Consider the following 15,619-nt stretch of genomic DNA (forward strand, 5'->3'; position numbering starts at 1 on the left):
ACCTACTACAAGCCGACAAAAACAAAATAAGACAAAAAAACACAAAACAAACAAACTAAAGCACACACAAAAAAACTAAAATGAAAAAAGTACAAACAAAATAAAAACACATTTCAGAGCAACTCCATCTTATTCACAAAGAATATACAGCCAGAGCAAATATCTTAGAGACAGCCTTTTAATAAATGAGGTCAGTTTTACAGCATTCTTGGTGTTAATAAGCTTTAACGAATTGGTATAGAATTTCAGATCATTCTTCCAATGCAGAATGTTGTGTTTTGTTTTAACAAAGCGGCATTTGTGTATTGTTTGGCCAACAAAATAATATTGTTAATAAAAATAAATAAATCGAATTTACCATTAGGAAAAAAACCATATACACAAACCATTTGTGTAATGTATTACCTTTTAATTAATTCTGTCTTCATATCAAAGCAGATGACATGACCTTGAGTTACAGCCCCTCTTCACATTCAGTTCCGATATAGAATGCTACAATACAATGTTGCAAGTGCATGCCACATTTAAGATATTTAGTACGTCATTCAGTCTCTTCCCAAACGGGCTCCTTTTCAAACCTATCTTGGACACAGACCCCAAGCCAAGTTGAGACATCAGACACGACGAGCTGGGCTCAGGGTTGAACCCCACACCTCACAACTTTGCCTCCAATACTTGTGACTGCATTTTTGTGCTTCTGTCCACCAAAGCTTTAGGTGTTCGGGGGTACCTAATGAAGTGTCCACTGAGGGTCTGCAAGAAGCAGCAAGAAAAAAACAACCTGATACATTTTGTGTCTCTGAATAGTAAGTTTGTTACACTTTTTGTGCAGTGGAAAATTTATCAGTGCCTCTGGGTGTGGCTTTTGCCAAACGTTCAACTGAATTACATCGAGAAGCATTTGGAGAAGCATTTGGATTCTCGTCTTCCATCCAATTCTATCGTGTTTTCAAGGTAAGCAAAGTGCTTGTGCATTCACTTGTGTTGTGTAAGGGGACCATTTTATGGCTTACTGGTTTTGTTACAAATGGACCTTCTCTGTGTCTGTACCTTCTTAACTTTGTCAACATTTGTGAAATTATTTGAACATAACTGTTGTTTAACTGTTGAAAATGCAGTGTTCAAACAACCCTATCCGCGTTGAAAGGGTCAATTTGACACACACACGCACACAAACCATACTTTTCACACCGCGTTGCAGTTAAGTGAACACGTTAAAGTCATCATAGTCATTCAAGGGACATGCTTTAAAATTGCAGCCTGCACATTAGGTAAGAACAATCATATTCAATGGGCTAAGTGGGCTAAATTGGATTTTCTTTTGGGGGGGGGGGGGGGGGGGGGGCGGCCATATTGTGGTGATGATTCATTCATTCATTGACATCAGCTCACACGTAAATGAAGCAACAAAGCTTCCTTACTTCGTGACAAAGGTTCTTTACACGTGTATGAAGAGACATAAAGCTTTAATCATCGAGCTTTTTTTGTTACAACGGGACATAAAGGTTCTTTACAAGTGTATGAAGAGACATAAAGCTTTAATCATCAAGATTTTTTTTGGTAACACGTATATATATATATATAGCGTCCTGTAATTCTTTGCAGGCGTCAGTGACGTGTGGGCATCCGTTCTCTTCCGTTGCTTCCAGTTGAGTTGGATCCACAATCCACAACCATGAAGATGTGGTCCGCCGCGAGGCTTGTCATCGTGCTTGGCATTTGTGGGACCTGTACAGGTGAATCACGATTGAACTCGTTTCTTTGGGTGGAAATTACGTTTTTGCTTCAGTATGCTTTCGGAATTTCATCGGTGACTCCTCGAAATATAGTGAGCACCACATAAGTGTAATTTTGACTAGAATAGAGCACGGGGAGCGGCCAAGTCCTCTGCTTGCCTTCAGCTTTTGCCTTTTGACTTCTTGGAGCCCATCAGTCGTGTGCGATAACTTTCTTGGACGTGCTATTTGATAGTTGAAATGTGTAACGTGGTGGGAAACAGTCCGCATGATTATTATTGTTTTGTTGTCTTGTTGGTAGTAGAAATGACTGGGAAGAATACCAAATCTTGACATTGCTACATGACAAGCTGCTGGACAATTTAATTTCTCTTGCATGTGCAGTGTAAGAGTTCATGGATGTTGTTTTTTCTCATGTTCTTCCAGCACTGTCTTCCTGTCCAGCGGGCTGGCATCACTTCAGGGAGCACTGTTACTACTTTTCCCAAGATTACCAGAACTGGAGGCGGGCTGAGTACAACTGTCTGACCATGGGAAGCCACCTGACGAGCATTTGGGATGGAGATGAGCTAGTACCTACCTACCTGCCTGCCTACCTAGCTACCTAATTACCTACCCATTCGCCTTAATCAGTCTCTTTCTTGCAGCTCTTGGTGAAAGCCATCATGAAATATAATGAACACGCACAGATTTGGGTTGGCCTGTGGCATTTTAAGGACCAGCACTGGAGGTGGACTGACGGGACACTTTACTTTTACCATATGACGTAAGTAACGTTGCTGTACTGCTCACTTGTCACTGCAGATGATGATGATGACGATGACCACTGGCTTGCACATGGTTCTCAGTACTGAAAAAGAGTAATGTTAAGTTCTTTTGAGAACTCAGACTACCGAGCACAAAACATGGAGTTTTTCAGAAGAAACATGTTTTTGAGAAGTTCTTTTTTGGACAAAAAATCCTTGTTTTGTGGAAAAATAGCTCATTCATTAACAGTGCAAGATGAAGTGATATTTGTTTGAGAAAACAGTCATCACTGACATTTTGCAAGAGCAAAGATGTGAACGGGAAGTCCAACTGCTACCCTCTGCTTGGTCCGTCCGTTTATGAAATGCAAAGGCGGACTTTGGCAACATCTTTTTGATTGTGTGTTCCAGGCATTGGAGTAGATCAGAGCCGAGGAAAATAAAGTGGTTTGCATGTGGCAAGCTATATGACTCCTTGCATTCCATGGACTGTTTTTCCCGCTTGCGATACATCTGCAAGCGTCACTTGGGTGAGTCCACCCCCTATCTTGTTGATTTGAAGTGTCCAGGGTAACGTGTGACAGCATTACATCGAGACAGTCATAAACACAAAAATGACATCATAGTTTTGTAATGAGAAAAAGCCGGAGTCCATTTAGACATTAACAGGACCCCAAGACAAAATCAGACAAACGATATTTCAAGTTAAGGCATTTACAGCAGCAATTTTTAAATGACAAATGAAAACAAATGCATAGTTTAATCATACAACATAGAAGTTATACATTGCATCATACCTTCGGGTTCCTATGTTTATACAAAGCATTTATTTGCATGTCTTCTAACGTGCTCTCTCTCCTTTCTCATGGATGGAATGTTTCCCCTGCAGACGAGACTCCTCTTACTTTTCCCAAATGTCCTCATGTAACTTGCCCCTCTATTCCCCCATGTCCTAATCTTACCCTTCCCACAATTCCTGCTCCTACTACCTGTCCTCCGAGTCCCCCTGCTACGACCTGTCCTTCGTGTACCACTCCTACCGTTGCCCTTCTTCCTGCTGACCCTTCTCCTACCATGCAAACATCGACCAATTGGGAACTTGTCACCTGTGGGAGCCCCACCGGTCAACCGTCGTGTTCTTCCCGTGACGTCACGTGCTCGTGCCTGCTCACCATGGTTGCTAACCCGGTGAGTAAGTTGACGGTTTGCGCGGTGAATGAATTTGTGGTTTCATTTGCGCAGGCAAAGGGAAGAAAGACAAACGAAGCTTCTACACGAAGTTGATTGGCTAGGCCAGTATGGCGACCTTACTGAGGGCATGCGGGGATGCAAATGCCTGCTTCGTCCGTAAAGACGTAGAGTTGTACACAAAGTGCATCGTGGACTTGTCTTGCTCAATCGTGTGTGTGCGCAGAAAGGCGGATTCCAAGCTGCCATTGATGAAGGCCTTGCCGTGGGCCGCAGCATCGTTATCAGAGGGCGAGCCAAGACCAATGTCACCAAGTAATGATAGCCCGCACCCAGCCGCCCCCCCTTACACACAGCGCCAAAGAAGACACTTAACCAGGACAATGCGTTTGTGCAGCAGGCTCTTATTCAACCTGAACGTGCACAAGGATGGCGACGGCGATGACGACGAGGACGACGGCGACGAAGGCGGCGGCGACAGCAGCAACAAAATCACGACGGGGCTACACCTGAAATTTGACTTGGCAAAACAAATGGTCTTGGTCAACTCCAAAGTGGCCGGCACTTGGGGCAACAAGCAGACCAAGAACTTACCCCAACACCGCCCTTTTGGTCCCGGACATGCCTTCAAGGTGACACCCGTCGTTGCTACGCTACGTCTTTGTCCGTCCGGATGTCACCCAAACGAAGGTGTCAGACATCCACATTTGTGCCCCCTTAAATTGTTCAGAGAATCGGCTCGATATTTTGGAGGCCTCGGGCGCAGCTTTCCACAAATCCAAAATAGCATTGAAAGATTTCGAAATGTTGACTGACCTGGGCACAGGAAGCCATTGATGCATTATTTTTTGATGGACGAAAGCTTTTTTACGTGAAGCATTTTCGATTGTCTCTGTGTTTGTCCTGACAAACCGCCAGTTTGCCATCCTACATTTCCGAGCGGTTCCTGTGTAAAATGTTGAGGAGCGCTTAAGTGACCCTGCTCTCTCTTGTCACCATCCAGATTGTCATCAAGTGTGGTGTTTCCGCTTTCAACATAACCTTCAACGACGACCTCCAGCTGGACCTCAAATATGCTGTGAGCGACCTGCAAAGCATCAACTGGCTGGAGGGGTGGCAGGTGATGCTGACCAGCGTCCAGCTGGTCTGACGGCGCTTCCTGTCGGGGCGTCATCGTTTGTGCAGTTGCAGTGCCCTCTGGTGGCAATATCTATATGAAGCGCTTGACATACACTTTGGCCTTTCGTAATATTCATGCTGGTTTTTAGGATCTACAAACATTTTTTTGATTTTCACGTTTTTCAGATGCCCGACAAATTCATATTTTTACTTTTTGTTTCAATGTCATATCTGCATAATAATGGTAAATAAAGGGTTCTATTTCACTGATTTGAGTCTTGCAAATTGTGCTTGAGCGGTTGCAGTACCCTCGAGTGCAGTGGTTCTTAACCTGGGTTCGATCGAACCCTTGGGGTTCGGTGAGTCGGTCTCGGGGGTTCGGCAGAGCCTCTACTGTGGAGGTCCGAACACACCTGATTTATGGTGTACATTTGTGATGACGCTTATCTGAACAGGTCTCGCAAAGGCAACAGCAGAAGTCACACTTATTTGCAGGTGTGTCATTTGTTGTGAGTTCATGCATTGTGTTGGTTTTGTTCTATGAACACGGTGATGTTCATGAACAGCTCATTTTGTGCACCAGTAAAAAACATCGTCTTGAATTTTCAAAATATTAATTTTATTCTTCACTAAAGAGGGGTTTGGTGAATGCGCATATGAAACTGGTGGGGTTCGGTACCTCCAACAAGGTTAAGAACAACTGCTTTAGGTGTTCGGGGGTACCCAATGAAGTGTCCACTGAGGGTTTGCGAGAAGTAGCAAGAAGAAACCAACCTGATACATTTTGTGCCTCTGAATAGTTAGTTTGTGACACTTTTTGTGCAATGGAAATTTTTCAAGTGAGAAAGCACATATCAGTGCCTCGAGGTGTGGCTTTTGCCAAATCTTCAAGTGAATTACATCGAGAAGCATTTGGATTCTCCTTTTCCGTCCGATTCCATCGTGTTCTCAAGGTAAGCAAAGTGCTTGTACATGTGTTGTGTATGGTGACCATTTTATGGCTAACTGGTTTTGTTACAAATGTACCTTCTCTGTGTCTGTACCTTCTAAACTTTGTCAACATTTGTGAAATAACTTGAACACAACTTTTGCTATGCTTCCTCCTACTTCTTTTCGAGCATTCTTTATTGATTTATTTATTTATGGGGGTTTGTTGGTTTATTGTTTGTTTGTACAGTCTTATATATGGCACTTATTTATTCTTTTTTTGTCTCTTTTTTGTTTTGAATGTGTTCGAAATAAAGATATATATCAATCAATCAAAAAAAACTTTTAACTCTTAAAAATGCAGGGTTAAAACACCCCGACTGGGGTTGAAGGGGTCAATTTGACACACACACTCACACACATGCACACACACGAACCATGCTTTTCACACTGCTTTGTAGTTAAGCGAACACATTAAAGTCATAGCCATTAAAGGGACATGCTTTATCATATTCAATGGGCTAAGCGTAATAAATTGGATTTTTTTTGGGGTTTCCAACATTGACTTAGATACAGTGAACCAGTGAGCATGAACCGACAAAAGGCCTTGAGGATGATCTTGTCATGCCTGATAATCATCATTCTTTGGATTTGTATTTTTGGGAGCTACATGAGGTAACGATTGTAAAATGTGAACCAAATGAAACGTGCCTGTCTTTAATGTGTCTATATTTTATGAGAAGTTTTAGTGCGGTGTACCCTCCGCAACAAATCCCCATTGAACCACCTCCGGAGATCCTGTGAGTGTAAATCGTTGCACGCTAGTTCTTGTCATCAACAAGCAGGGGAATCTGAAACGCGAAGCAGCCTAACATCCTAAACTATTGGCCTCATCGCAGCAACCCGAGCATCTGGACTCCAGGGGTCGAGAATGCCGTCATCACGAAGAACAACACGCCTTTGGGAAGCGAGATTGTCACCTTAAACAACTACAGCGTGCGGGTGACGCTGGATATCTTCAAAATGCTTGCGAAGGTAAGCCGGAAAAAAAAAAAAAGATGGCGAAAAATTAAGCACACTAAAATCTATTGCCCATAAAAGTGAAATAAAATTGCACCTTCTGCCTAATAAAGAGTAAAAACGATCTTCAAAAATTACGAAAGAATCCTCTGTTCATTCTGTACGAACAACAATCGCAAGTTAAAACTTGATAAAAGAAATCAAGTATTTGAAAATGTTCTTTAGCACCTGTTCTCACTTTCTTCGGACTTCTGTAAACAACATGGACCTTGATGTGCGTCGATTTCCAGACGAATCCCTTCTCCCGGAAGATGTACGGCACGTGTGCCGTGGTTGGCAGCGGAGGCATCCTGAAGGACAGCGGCTGCGGAGAAACCATTGACTCGAAAGACTTTGTGATAAGGTGCAATCTACCGCCACTGAACGGCGTCTACTCCAAAGACGTGGGCGTCAGGACAGACTTGGTCACGACCAACTCCAGCATCTTCTCAGAAAGGTAATGCTGACAGCATTATATGATGGTTTAAGACTTTTGTCGAGAATCTAATCCCACCTGGTGCTTTCCCCTCACAGGTACGAGTCTCTGTCGGGCTTGGGACCACAGCAGAAATTTGTGGAAGCAGTCAAGAGCTATGGGAATGCCCAGATGCTCATGCAAACCTTTCTCGACGAGCACTACACACAACACTCTATAAAGGCCGTTCACGCTCTGGAAGACTTCAACAGCTCCATTCGTACCCTCGCCCTCAACCCAAACTACATACGCGATGTGTACAAGTTCTGGGCCAACAAAGACCTCCCAGGCTATAGGCCCTCCACAGGGTTAATGATAGCCACCCTGGCTCTGGACCTGTGCTCCAAAGTTCACCTGTACGGCTTCTGGCCCTTTGACAAACACCCGCATGGAGGTCACATGCTCACCCAACACTACTACGATGACCGCAAGCCCGATAACGTCCATAACATGCCCGTGGAGTTTGACCACCGGTCCAAACTGGATAAGCAGGGCATACTCAAGCTTCACCTTGGGGTTTGTCCAGTCAAGGAAAGGTTAAGCAGAAGAACATGGGCGGATGGATGGATGGATGGATGGATACTCTTGTAAAAGAGCAATCTTTGACTAAAAAAAATGGTTTGGGTACTTCCTGAATTCACAGAAGAATGCATGAGAACGTGGCAGAAAAATCACACGCCTTTAATATTTTGAGAAGCGAACAAAGACAATATAGAAAATGTGATGTGGAAACTATTAGCGTTTATTACGTCGCACCTTAACTACTGTAACGCATTATTCTCTGGTCTTCCTAATTCCAGTATTGAAAGTCTACAGTTAGTAGAAAATACTGCGGCGAGACTACTCACACGGACGAGAAAATTTGATCACATTACCCCAATATTAGCCAACTTACATTGGCTCCCGGTCCATTTTAGATGTGACTTCAAGGTTCTTCGGTGAACCTATAAATCACTGCATGGCTTAGCGCCTTCGTATCTCGTCGACCTTCTGTCCTGTAACCTCCGCTCGCAAAACGCTAGTCTTTTACTGACCCTGAGGGCCACAAAGTCTGCAGGGTCTAGAGCAGGGGTGTCAAACTCATTTTTTTCGCGGGCCGCATAGCTTCTTTCGGAGGGCCATTATGACTGCCAACCCAAGTCAATGTATGAGCACCTCATATTATATACAGGGCCATTGTGAAAAACATGGTAGACATGATGTTGTCCTACGTCTGTCGAGATGGAACCAGAAATATTGTGTGAACGAGTATTGGGCCTCACTGAAAAGAAAGTTGTAATTGAAGGAGACGTGGGGACAAGCGGTATAGAAAATGGATGGATGGATTTCCTCCTCTTTTTAACTTCATAAAGGGAGCAGAATGTATTGGACATATTTGCCTCTGCAGAAGAATGACTTGAATTACATTACATACGTATTAAAGTTACAAAGTTTGGCATACACTAATTTGAAATCAGAGAACGTAGTAGTATTGCTGTAATAAACAGCCCAGCAACATCCTGCAGAAAAAACAAGTTCATATTTGTGCCATATAGTATTTATGTAGTCGGCGGTCACAATGGAAAAACAGACTGCCGGCTAACGTGGCAAACGGACTTTTCTTTCTCATGTTTTGCTATTTTCTTCCTTTTTCTTACTTGTGATGAAAGCGTCCGCCCCATCCTAGGGCAAAAAAACTGTCAGTCTTGTTCGGTTTGTTGCACTGAATGGAACTTGAATATGTCTAGTCACTAGCCAGTTGAGTATATATGTGGAATCCAAACACTGGAGAAGCCATTCTTTGCCACGTGCTGCCTCATTCTCATCAGAGTGAACGCTGCTGATTGCACAAACTGCTTCACACCACTATGTGACTTTCGCCCCCATTTTTAACACTTCAGCCTTTGCTTTTTTGGGTCTGTATTCAAGCCGTCTCCGTTCTTTGTTTACAAATAACAGTGAGCCATTCTAGGAACACTTTCCAGACTTGAAATTAACGCAATATATAAATAGTATAAAAACTTTTTTTAAATAATTCTGCTTTTCCCACATGCTGCATATCCACTTAAATTTAGTACAAGAACTTTTTCAAAACACATAAGTACAGAAAAAGGGTCACTGATTCAAATGATCAACTCTAAAGAAGCCTGATAACGATCCTGATCATTTAATCCGGTGTGTCAGAGGAGGGAGACATTGAAAACATGCAGGACAGCGCCCCCCAACGACCGGGTTTGAACACCTGTGGCAGAAGCTATGGAATTCCATAGACAGTTGCTTTCTTGTGAGGGGTGACCTAAATTATGAATATATATATATATAAAAAAAAATAAAGAATTTGGATTGATTGACTTCATTTCAAATGTCCTCCTTTGAATTTATTTTTTTTTTGTGTTGTTTTTGCACATCTAAACATATCAGCATCGTAGATGGCTGATATTTTGACATAGTATGTATCTGATGTTATATAAAGGTTGTTAGATGTTAGGGTTTCCATTTTATCCATGGTTTATAACAAAAATTAAAAAAAATCTATGTATTGGAGGTGATTGACAAGAAAATGTACATCCAGTACATGAAGCTAAACTTTGGAATTTTTCATAAAAATATGGAATGTAATAGAACACTCACACTCTCATGGGAGCGTCAGTGTCTTAGATTGAATTTCTGAACACACCCTTTGTGTCACTCCATGGACGTCCTGCCTAATGGGTGAAGTTACATCCTCATTGGAGCCAGCATAATTCTGGGACCGAAGGACCAGGTAAGGCTGTTAGGGGATATCATCATAACTGGGGCGGCGACACATAACGGAGACTATGAAAATCTCGATCGCCATGTCTCTGAATGTTTGGAAATATATCCTCATCATTCTCAGCCTATATGGCCTCATCTTCATGCTGAAAAATAATACCCTTGGGGAGGTGAGAGAAACTTGTTCAATCTTGTTTTGTGTGTGTGTGTGCTGAAGATGTACTCGTGGGCATACTTGCCCTGTAACGTGTAATTTTCTTTGGAGAAAACATACTGTAAGTGCTCGGACAAAACGTTTTTTATTTGTCATGGGGATTAAATGGCAATGGATGGTTTTGATTTGCCCAGGCTGCAAAAGTAGCCAGGACCGCCGCCTCTGGTGGTTAGTGGGATATCTCGATCTGCCGTTTTCAATGTAACTGGACTTTCTTTTGCTAAATTTCTTTTCTTGCCAAACTATCGAACACAACACACAGTAATATTGAATAAATATGGGATAACTCTTGTACAATTACTTCAACTTTTTCTATAATACCCCCCTAATGAAGAAAGAAACATTGTGGTCATTTCAAACAGTCTGACGTGTATTTTCGTAGTGCCAAAAAGAGCGGAAATTTAAAGATACATACGGTTTATGTTTGTGACGCTTCCGTCTCGCTCGTTTGACGAAGTTAGGTCCCGGTTGATGATAGTCAGACAGGTCGAAGTCACCGTGAAAATGTGCCTCAGGTATAGGAAACTTATCCTCATCGTTCCCACCGTGTTCGGTCTCATCTTCTTGCTGCCCAATATCATCAATGTGGAGGTGAGAGAAGCTTGTTCAACTTTTTTTTTCAACCTGTATGTTTAATTTCACATAAACTGTCAAAATGCGAGCAAAACCCATTTATCTGAATTTAGATAAAAGTCAAACCCATTGGAATACCTATTTAGTATACTAAATATATCCATGAATAAACACTATGTCAAAGTGATCATAGTGACTATAATCTTTCAACTTGAAAAAGGCTCTTGAAGACATTTCATATCAATAAAGGTGGAGAGTTGCCAGATGAATTTACTCCTCTTAGTTATTCATCTGTGAACATCCACAAACATTAAAAACTGAACGCATCTATTGACGTCTAAAACATATTCGTCCCTTAGCTAAAGTAAGACTTTTTGCAGCGTCTCCTTTAAACGTGATGCCTTCTCAGAAGACAAGTCGCAACTTTGTTTATCACCCAGGCTTCTCTGGTCTGTTACAGTTTAGATGTTTCGAAACTTCATGACCAGGACACTGAAAAATTCTCACCGTGGTGTGACTGCGACTGGGTACACAACTGTTATTCACTTATATAATTGGACAATGGTTAACTGTGATTTTTTGCATGCATCACTGGCATAAAGAGATGAGCAAAAATACATTATTTGTTAGAAATAAAGATTTTTCCAACCAATTTCATATCAATGGGGACTTTTTTGCAGTACACTTGATCATCTTTTGCTGCACACTAAACAGTTGTTAATTACTGGGATAAAAAGATCCGTGGTTAAAATGTTATCATATTTTCATAACATGTCATCTTTTCAGAGTTGGAAGAATCACTTGGTGTCCGCACTGTATAAGGTCCAAAACCACATCCAGCCGTCCAACCTCTCTGAAACCCACCAGGCGTTTCATCACAAGCGCACCCCTTACTGTCCACATCTGGCCAAGCCACAGTCACCTGAAGAAGAGCTGGAGGAACGCAACTTGTTGGACCTCATCGCCTGGCCCAAGCCACCCTCTGGCTCCGAAGCACCCGACTTGTCCCAGACAAGTGACCCGGTACACAGTCGCTTCACAATTGTCAATGCCAAAAACTGGTTCGTGGGCGACCAGCTGGAAGTGCACGTCCAACTACGGGATTTCAAGGGCCGACCCAAGCGCTACGGCGGCGATTTGCTGTTGGCCAGGTTGCACTCCCCAAAATACAGGGCGGGTGTTGCCGGGCAGGTGCTGGACCACAAGAACGGAATTTATTCCGCTCGATTCCCGCTGCTGTGGGAGGGCTCGGCTCAGGTTGACGTCGTGATGGTCCACTCGAGCGAGGCTGTGGCCGTGCTGCACAGGCTGAGAGAGAAACGACCCGATCGGGTGTACTTCTCCAGCATCTTTGGCCAAGGTAATCATTCTGAGAAGATGGTGTGCAACATGTGTCTGCCGCCAGACCAGGGGCCACTGTGCAACTTCACGGACCATCAGACCGGTGAACCTTGGTATTGCTACAAGCCCAAAATGCTCAGCTGTGACACCAGAAATAACCACGCCATGGGAGGATACACCAAAGACATCATTACCAAAGAGGAAGCTTTACTTTTTCAGAGGTTTGTGTACACAATGAGAATGGAATTCATCTTTCTGGTCCTACAGTAGAAAGATGAGAAAATCACAAAACCTTTGACCACCTTAAACCTGTTAGCCAGTCTTTATGCTTATTGTGTATTTTTACGATCTGTTTACATGATGACTGGTTCTTCCTTGGTCATGGAGTTTTTTTTTTCACACTTAATTCTTTACGTCAGTGGCAAGAATGTCAAAGTTGCCATCCGTGCTTCTTCAACTGATAACATCAATGTGCTGGCTTTCACGAAAGGTACTGTCAAACGAATGACTCTCGTTTTTTGGGAGCTTGCAATTTGTTGATGTCATTGAGTAGAAGCTGCCAGCCAAAGACCGAATCCTGTGAAGTTAGCAACGTCTGGGTACTACTACCAGGACTTGTGGAGGCCGTTGGGCGGGATCTCCATGCGCCACTTTGACAAGGCATTTGCCATCACTCAGTGTTTGACCAACAAATCAGTCTACATGTACGGCGACTCCACCATGCGGCAGTGGTACGAGTACCTCTACAGTGTGCTCCCAGGTTAGTGCTTCTGTCTCATAGTTTGGATTGGGAGTTGTGAATGTTGACGTGTGACCCTTTCATGACACTCTGTTCAATGCTCACGACCACTTCCAAGCGTTCTTGTGCTGAAGTCCCAGTGGTTCCTGTCCAGTTGTTTTATCTAACTTCATTGTATCGTGTCCTGCAGACTTGAAACAAGTAACCTTGAATCCAAAACCGGTGGGACCCTTTATGGCGGTAGACAGCAAGCACAACATTCTGCTCAAGTACCGTTTCCACGGCCCACCCATTCGGATCACTCCAGTCATGACCAGCGAGTTGCGCTACATTGCCAACGAGCTGGACGGCCTGACCGGCGGACCCGACACGGTGGTGGTGCTCAGCATCTGGGCCCACTTCGGCACCTTTCCCGTGGAGGTGTACATAAACCACCTCCGGCAGATCCGCAAGGCGGTGGTGCGACTCCTGGACCGGGCGCCGGGGACGGTGGTGGTGATCCGCACACCCAACCCTCAGGCTCTGGGGCGAGACGTCAGCCTGTACAACAGCGACTGGTTTTGCCTGCAACTGGACACGGTGCTGCGTGCCATGTTCGAGCGCCTCGAAGTCGTGGTGGTGGACGCTTGGCAGATGTGCGTCGCGCACCACCAACCTCACAACCTGCACCCCCCTAGATCCATTGTCAAGAACATGATAGACATGATGTTGTCTTACATTTGTCCTGACTTGACCGGGAACTAGAGCCGGCAATAGAAAATGTGGCTGAATGTGATAGATCTTATTTAGCAATCCGCTTCAGCTGTGATTTATGTACACTAACAAAAAAAAAAAGAATCTACTTATCTGTATGCTCAATTTAGGCATGTGTACCCTCAATTAACTAATCTTCACCCTCAGAGAGCACGTCGATAAGAGTCGAAGAGCAACACACCATAAAAAAGGTAGTGTCATTTTCAATGGCTAATATTTTCACGCTGCTTAATTAAACTATAAAGTCAATAAACATACAGAATTGATTCGTAGAATGACACACCAACCAAACCTGGCTTCATGGAACGGGAATAGCCTAGCGGCGACTGGTTATGGAGTCAAATTGTGGTCAAAGGTTTTGGACTTGAAAATACATGTCTTGAAACTCAAAACGAATGTATTGATTTAGAAATGTAAAAAATATAACGAGATTTAAAAAAAAATAATTGAAACGTTCCTTTGGGTTGAAAATAATTTTGCTTCAGTTTGGTACTTTAATTTTTCACTTGTCATAATAGTTGTACTATGTTCATTTTGTTTTCGCTTGTCAATTATTTTCCTGATTCTTTTATCACAAACCAGATATTTAGGTTGGATTACCTGACATGTTTTGGCTTGTACACTCTGATGAAGGCTTTATAGTGTCCACAAACAGGAATAAGGAAGAAAAGGGAGGGGGGAAAAGAAGGAAAGATATCCTCATAAGGCAGACATTTGTTCTGTAATCACCTGAATGTACTGAGCTGTGCCTTATCTGTAAAGGAAATGTGTGCTGTGTCAGTGTTTTGATTAAATAACTTTGTGTGTATAAATTTTAATAAGAGTATTTACACATTGATTGACATGACAAATGATATAAATTAATAGGACTATGTACACATGATAAGTATAACAGTATGAAAAGTATATAAGTATGTATAAACTAACAAAAATAAGCTGTTGCTCTCTCTTCTCTCTCCCAAAATTGCATATTGCCCCCCCCCCCAAAAAAACATACCTGTCTGGAGCCGCAAAAAATCTAAAAGCCTTTTATAATGCAACATAGACTGTCAATACATAAGTTGTATACCTACTATTAAAACAATTTAAAGAAAAATCGTGGTATCAATTTGATCATTTGTTCTTGCGGCCCATTTGACCTGCATAGCAGAGCTGTCTGTTCGATATCGGTCACGTCACACGACTCATCCATCACAGGCAATTGAGAAAGCTGGAGCTGAATTGATATACTTGATCTGCTGATCGGTGATATTGTTTGTGCGGAGAGGAATGTCTTTAATTTTCGGAATGATCTCGGTTTTGTTTTTGAAGTCCCAAAAGGGGCACTCTGAAATTTTAATGACTGAATCCGTAATCGGTGAATGGTTTTCCGTGCTTTATTATCGCCCGGGCTGCAACAAAACTTGCAGCTGTAGTAGAGTTTGGAGATGCAATCCACTTCTTGAAACAGTTTTTTCGTTCCTCAAATTGCACCTTTCCTCTCAGTTCCAACAGGGTGATCGGCAGCAAATTTAGCATGCTTTAGCTTAAAATGTCGCTCCAAATTCCTCTTCTTGTTATTCAACAACTTCTCATTGCAAATCAAACATGCAGGCAGTGCTTCCGCATTGGCAATGAAAGCATAAAGTTCACTCCATTCTTTCTTAAAGCCTCTGTTCTCATCAGCAATCTTTCTCTTTTTGTCTTTTGAATCCATGGCCCATCACTCACACACCTGTTTGTTTACAACTCACCCGTGCTGTGTCGCTGGCTATGACGCCATTTTGCTATTTGGCGTCATTCTTAAATTCGGTATTTTTAATATATTTACAACTACATACATTTTTAAAGCATAAAAATTCTTGAGTTATGATCACCCTCTAAAAACCATATTTAAAAAAACACCACCACCAACAACAAAAAAAATACGTATTTTTCTATTTTCACGCATTTTTGCAAAAACTCCAGGGAGCCGCTAGGAGGCGTGCCAGATCCGGCCCGCAGGCCACAGCCGCCCGCTGGTGTTTTGCACGCACC

The 15,619-nt window shown here is 42.8% G+C and overlaps 3 protein-coding genes across 6 annotated transcripts; all 3 read left to right on the top strand.

Annotated features, from left to right (window-relative positions):
* Positions 1-841: 841 nt before the first annotated feature.
* LOC125973778 (uncharacterized) lies at positions 842-5,059 on the top strand. Its single transcript, XM_049728247.1, has 9 exons — positions 842-954; positions 1,606-1,736; positions 2,163-2,308; positions 2,384-2,502; positions 2,894-3,012; positions 3,372-3,670; positions 3,897-3,985; positions 4,071-4,302; positions 4,674-5,059. Exons 2-9 carry the CDS (start codon positions 1,676-1,678, stop codon positions 4,818-4,820), a joined length of 1,212 nt encoding a protein of 403 aa, XP_049584204.1. The 5' UTR covers positions 842-954; positions 1,606-1,675; the 3' UTR covers positions 4,821-5,059.
* Positions 5,060-5,568: 509 nt separating this feature from the next.
* Positions 5,569-9,585, top strand: LOC125973780 (alpha-2,8-sialyltransferase 8E-like). 4 transcript variants are annotated; one of them, XM_049728249.2, is made up of 6 exons: positions 5,570-5,742; positions 6,287-6,391; positions 6,460-6,516; positions 6,616-6,751; positions 7,027-7,232; positions 7,310-9,585. In XM_049728249.2, the coding sequence occupies exons 2-6, from the start codon at positions 6,306-6,308 to the stop codon at positions 7,839-7,841; spliced, it is 1,017 nt and encodes a 338-aa protein (XP_049584206.1). In that variant the 5' UTR covers positions 5,570-5,742; positions 6,287-6,305; the 3' UTR covers positions 7,842-9,585. The 4 variants fall into 4 exon arrangements, with proteins under 4 accessions (XP_049584205.1, XP_049584206.1, XP_068507826.1 ...); XM_049728248.2 differs by having other exon boundaries at positions 5,569-5,742; positions 6,287-6,516; XM_068651725.1 differs by lacking the exon at positions 5,570-5,742 and having other exon boundaries at positions 5,750-6,391.
* A 438-nt stretch (positions 9,586-10,023) lies between these two features.
* Positions 10,024-14,699, top strand: LOC125973782 (NXPE family member 3-like). The gene is made up of 5 exons (XM_049728254.2): positions 10,024-10,153; positions 11,557-12,332; positions 12,531-12,601; positions 12,665-12,871; positions 13,041-14,699. Exons 1-5 carry the CDS (start codon positions 10,049-10,051, stop codon positions 13,592-13,594), a joined length of 1,713 nt encoding a protein of 570 aa, XP_049584211.1. The 5' UTR covers positions 10,024-10,048; the 3' UTR covers positions 13,595-14,699.
* The last annotated feature ends 920 nt before the right edge of the window (positions 14,700-15,619 follow it).

The sequence above is a fragment of the Syngnathus scovelli genome, chromosome 8 (genome assembly GCF_024217435.2).
Source record: "Syngnathus scovelli strain Florida chromosome 8, RoL_Ssco_1.2, whole genome shotgun sequence".
Classification (NCBI taxonomy): domain Eukaryota; kingdom Metazoa; phylum Chordata; class Actinopteri; order Syngnathiformes; family Syngnathidae; genus Syngnathus; species Syngnathus scovelli.